Raw genomic sequence first — 5,410 nt, forward strand, 5'->3', positions numbered from 1 at the left:
TTTTTTTTTTTTTTGCGGTGCGCGGGCCTCTCACTGTTGTGGCCTCTGCCATTGTGGAGCACAAGCTCCGGATGCGCAGGCTCAGTCGCCATGGCTCACGGGCCCAGCCGCTCCGCGGCATGTGGGATCTCCCCAGACCGGGGCACGAACCCGTGTACCCTGCATCGGCAGGGGGACTCCCAACCACTGTGCCACCAGGGAAGCCCTGTTCTGCTTTTTTGAGGCCAAAGCATTATTTTCTCTAGCTCTTTTACTTCTGTTTAAATTCAATGAGCTTCAGTGAGCTAGAATGGCCTGATGACTGGCCTTGCAATAAATCAGGTGCCTTTCTCATCTTTAAGCTCATTTTGAGAATTACTTCCTTTTCTTGAAGGCAGTGCATAGAACAGAATGTGCAAAGAGGAAACAGATGTAAACTTACCTTCCTAAGAAAGTGGGAGTCAGAAGAGGAGTGGCCTCGCCTTTAATTTCTTATTCTTTTCCATATGCAAAGCAGTGGGAAGAGAATGAGAGAGAAAATGTTGATGGCATTTACTGTCAACCTAACTTTCCCCAAAATACTACACTTTAAGTCTCAGTTTTGAAAAAATACATGACAAAGGAAGGAAAAATAAGGAAGAATTAGATACTGTCTTAGCTCAGGCTGTTCTAACAAAACACCATAGAGAGTGGCTTGAACGGCAGACATTTTATTTCTCACAGTTCTGAAGGCTAGGAAGTCTGAGATCAAGGTGCCAGCAGATGCATTTCCTGGTGATGGGCTTCCTCCTCTCTGTGCCCTCATGTGGCAGAGAGAGAGCTCTGGCATCTCTTCCTCTTCTTATAACGGCATAAATCCCACCATGGGAGCCCCATCCCCATGACCTCATCTAAATCTAATTATCTCCCAAAGGCCCCCACCTCTTAATGCCATCATATTTGTGTCTTAGGGCTTCAATATATGAATGGGAGTGGGGAAGGGGGGGGACACAAACATTCAGTCCATAACAGATATTGTCTCTTCATTTGTGAACGTAAGAAAGTGTCTGCCTTGAACTGAATATTTTGTCATTGTTCTCAAATTCAGTGTGTGCTAGAATCACCTGGGGAGCTTTTATAGACCACAGTGGGTGAGCCAATTAAATCAGACTCTCCTCTTGGGATTAAACTCAGGCTTTGGGGTTTTCTTGAAGTCCCTGGGGGTTCTAGGGTACAACCAAGGCTGAGAATCACGACTCCACAGGCCATAATTGCAGGATCAATATAAAGACCAGCTCACTTGTGCTTAATCAAGTGGAATTCACCTTGGAACAAAAGAAGGTATCTGCTTTCAGAAATCTAAGTTGAATGTTTTCAAAAACCCATACGACTTGCAACAACTCCCATAGATTCTACCATATGATTTGGTAAACAATTAATCTAATTTAGTAAATGTACCTGAGAATACACAAGGCATCTACCATGTGATACTTTTCTTCAAATGAGTCTACCAATGATATACCATCACAGGATAGAAATTCTTCTAGTTACCTAAGACGAAACATTTGTTCATGGAAATGCCAACTATGATACATAGGAAGGGAGCCTAATTATTATTGATTGTGAAATAACAGGAAATGAAAATTTTTATTTTTATATGTCAGTGCATTGGAAAGAAAAACTCAGATCTCTGACACACTAAAGCTGATTATGAAATTCCCAAGTCAAAAACATGGACAGATACAGTGAAAGATCTAGAACCAACTGCTAAATAGAATGCAGTTTTTCAAGGCTGTAGTAATGAGCTGGAAATGTCCTTTTCTGGTTTCTTCACAATCTCAGCTTCATTTTTGTCTAGAATTTTTTTTAAATGAAGGAAGAAAAGAAAGTGTAAGACCTTCCCTGCTCATCAGCCCCACAGATGGTTCTAGGTCTCGATGTCTGAGATGAAGTCATCATGGCCTAAAAGCATGCTATATTTAGTGGAACCAGATCATTTTTAAAAATTGCTTTATTGGGATATTGGCCTGGACTTAGAAATCATGAGACAGATTCTAGCGTGTGACCATTCGACAAACTACTGACAGAGTGGCCTAGGTGATGGGGCACTTTGACAACTTTGGCCAGTCAACAACATGTTATGGTCATCACCACAGTGGGAGACCCTGCTTCAGCAAGCCCCAAATAGATGCAAAGTAGCTAATCTTGGGCTTCCAGAAAGGTCTGAAGCAGACAGCCTTCTGGGAAAGATTTAGCCAATATTGGCATCGGCTCTAGAATTTTGATTCTTTCTCAGAGCAATACCTGAGAGATAAAAGTTGGGAATAAGATAAAAGTTGGGAATAAGTGGCCCAGTGAACCAGTGTGTATAGAAAGAAAAAAGAAAAGTGCTAAGGCTAATTTTCTATTTCTGTTTACTTTATATTGACTGCTTCTTTATAAGACATGTTAAGGAAGAGCAAATACCCTCAAGGGACGAGTCTAGCCTAAGACCACTGATGACCCTGGAGGGAAATCTTGAAGCCAATGAATTATGAGCCTCTCTCAGTGAGACCTCAGAAACTTGATGTTCAAGTCCTCTCCACTAGGAGCATCTAACTTCTAGACTTCCAGTAAGAGCTGGGAAAGTCTGATTAACCAAATCATGCAAAGACATCCTAACCTTTCTCCCCCTTTCCCTGAGGCCTTATGTTTTTACCACTTTGTCCAATAGAAAACATGCCTGGTATCTTTCACACATACCAAGAAACAAGTAACAGCTCACAAAATTATTTTTACGCCTCTCCATAAATTACTAGTAATCACCTGTAATGTTCCCCTTTCTGAGGGTATTTGTGTTTTGAGCAAAGCCTTCACCTAAAGGATTAAGCTGTCTAAAATTTCAGATCTAACAGACAGAAAGCTAGGCAGAATTTTGAGGGAAACCAGACAACTAATAGTCTCTGAAATTCTATCACTGAGACTGATGGAGCTGATTGGCACTAACCTTCCATGGCTGTTAGAGTGACCAGTGAAGAGAGGTCCTAGGCACCTTTACCCCCACGATATACATGCCCACTCCCAGGTACAGTGTGATGAGACACCTGTCCCATGACCAGCTTTGACTCTCCTCCTTGCCTACTACCATTGCACCAGACTAGGCTCTGCCCAGCCTTTGCCTAGATCCATGGCCCCCCAGTCATTTTCTTGGAGCATCCTATCAGTAGAAAATTACCGAGTAAGAAGCCCCAAGATGTGCATGCTAATTTTTAACTATATATGTGCAAATACATTATATAAAACTCAAGAATGAATATTTAGGCAAGGTTCGTCTTCAATGATTCTGGGTGTCACTCCTTATTTCAAATAGCCTTCTTGATCACTTTGAATGCATTTGACTCACATTTCGTTGTTCATTCCTTTTGTCATTCTGCAAATATTTATTGAGCCCCTATTAGGTGCAGGCACTAGATATAAAAAGGTGGCTAAGATGATGTCCTTTCCTGGGAGATTTACTCTCTGTAATACAGTTGCCATCGGCTTCCCATTGGTCTCCTTTTTTACATCATCTTTTAGATGATGTTTATGTTTCCATGTATTAAAAGTTAAGCATTTTATTTTCCAGCCTAGAGAATTGCTTTATTCTGATTAAGCCAACACAAGGCGAGTGAGTACAATAAAGCACTGATTTCCGTAACTGTGCAGTAGTTGGTGCCATCACAGCTGGGAGAAGAAACATAATTTAATAGTAGCTCTCTATAAGACAACTTCTCAGCAATTGAAATGAATTAGCAAATGCAAACTGAAGAGCGGGGAGGAAAAGACCAGAAAAAAATTAGCATTCCACTTTCTAGCTGATCTTGAGAGTCTGAACAAATGCAAAATGAGCAGAGGAAAGACATTCTAGAAGGAAACATTGAAGAAATAGTAACTAAACTACAGCCCTCATCTTTTTTAACAAATAGGTTTTTCTTCCTCATTAAACGATACCAGATTCCCAGCTTATCGTTTCTCCCAGTGTTCCAAATAAATATCAATGGCTTATTCTCCTACGACCAAAATGCATGGGGTGCAATAGTAGAAAGAGCTTTGGGCTGGAGTGTTAGAAGACCATACATCCTACTGCCAACTTTTCATCTCACAAACCCACAATTTTTCATCGTTAAATGCCTGCTTTACAGGGTTGTTGACCGAATTAAATGAGATAACATGCATGAAAGTAGATAGTTCCTGCAGGTTTTGGCTCTTATAATCATTAGTTTGCTTTATACGTATCTGACTAAGGAGTTTGAGAAGCCTTCATTCTGGGCTTCATCCCACGGTTTCACGAAGGGAACCATCTATAATGCTTTTCCCACCTTCCCACCCCCAACTCACAATGCACCTGTAGTCATAAACTTTCTACGTTGTGGCCACCTGAAGCTGGTACCGTTAACCAGGTGATGAATCTAAGATGTTTCCTCAATCTTTGCTTTTCCTGTTCCAATGGAAAGCCAGTGTCTCTCGAAACTTGATGAAGAGGGAGGGAAAATTTCAAGATGGACTGAGGAACCGGTAAATAACCCTACCCAAAAGTGTAACACAGTTTATTTGGCCTAAATGTATACATCCAATGAGAACTTATCTGTGACACCGACAGAAGGGACTGGGAACCATGCTCTACAGTCCTGTTAGAGAGAGTCCAACCCAGAGGAAAACAGATCCGAGGAAACTCTTCAAATATCTAAAAGATAGACTGTGGCAAGAAGAATTCCATGTAGTCTCCCAAAATCGAAGGATGGCAACTGCTGTGAGGAACATTTCAGTTCAGTTGAAAGAACTCGCTAATTATCTGAACTGTCTAAAAAGAAAATAGACTGTCCTAGAATATAGTGTGCTGTCACTAGAGATATTAAAAAATAACCTGGAGAGCCACTGGCTTTGGAAGAGCGTTTGAACGATATAACTTTGAGGACCCTCTGTGATATGTGAGCCTAACCCTGTGCTTTACTTTAGTTTCTAGATGTCGTGCAGCTGGTTCATCAGAAGGCCTGGAAAGTGGGAGATATCTTTCATGCAGTTGTTCAGTACTACAAAATGCGTGAGGAGCAGAAGGATGGGACCCCGAGTCTCTTTGACTGGCTCTTGGAACTGGGATAAGGTGGCTCTGCCTTTAGGGTACCCCTTCCTTCATTCCAGCTTAGATCACAGTGGTTTGCTCTAAATTTTCTCAAAACATCACATCACATTAACAGAGCTATGAAAAAGTCTGCTGTTCAAGTCTGCTGCACATCAAATAAATCTGAGGAAAAGCAAAATACCAGTCTGTACAAATCAATACAACCGGTGGGTGAGTTCAAAGGAGCTTGTATTAGAATGGCTGGAAAAAACCAGAATTTTAATGGGCCCAAATGAAAAACTTATAACTAGGCCCAAACTCCAGGAAAGTTGCCCTTACATATTTTTAATAATATAAAATGTTATGTAATGTCTC

The 5,410-nt window shown here is 41.2% G+C and overlaps 1 protein-coding gene across 1 annotated transcript in view; it reads left to right on the plus strand.

Annotated features, from left to right (window-relative positions):
- The window catches only part of SPHKAP (SPHK1 interactor, AKAP domain containing), a 95,729-nt gene extending 90,653 nt beyond the window's left edge, over window positions 1-5,076 (plus strand). Inside the window, exon 11 of the mRNA XM_024740528.1 lies at window positions 4,933-5,076. Within this exon, the coding sequence (XP_024596296.1) occupies window positions 4,933-5,076 (144 nt within the window). The remainder of the gene's footprint in view (window positions 1-4,932) is intronic.
- The last annotated feature ends 334 nt before the right edge of the window (window positions 5,077-5,410 follow it).

Source organism: Neophocaena asiaeorientalis, unplaced genomic scaffold (genome assembly GCF_003031525.2).
Source record: "Neophocaena asiaeorientalis asiaeorientalis breed wild unplaced genomic scaffold, Neophocaena_asiaeorientalis_V1.1 scaffold388, whole genome shotgun sequence".
Taxonomy (NCBI): domain Eukaryota; kingdom Metazoa; phylum Chordata; class Mammalia; order Artiodactyla; family Phocoenidae; genus Neophocaena; species Neophocaena asiaeorientalis.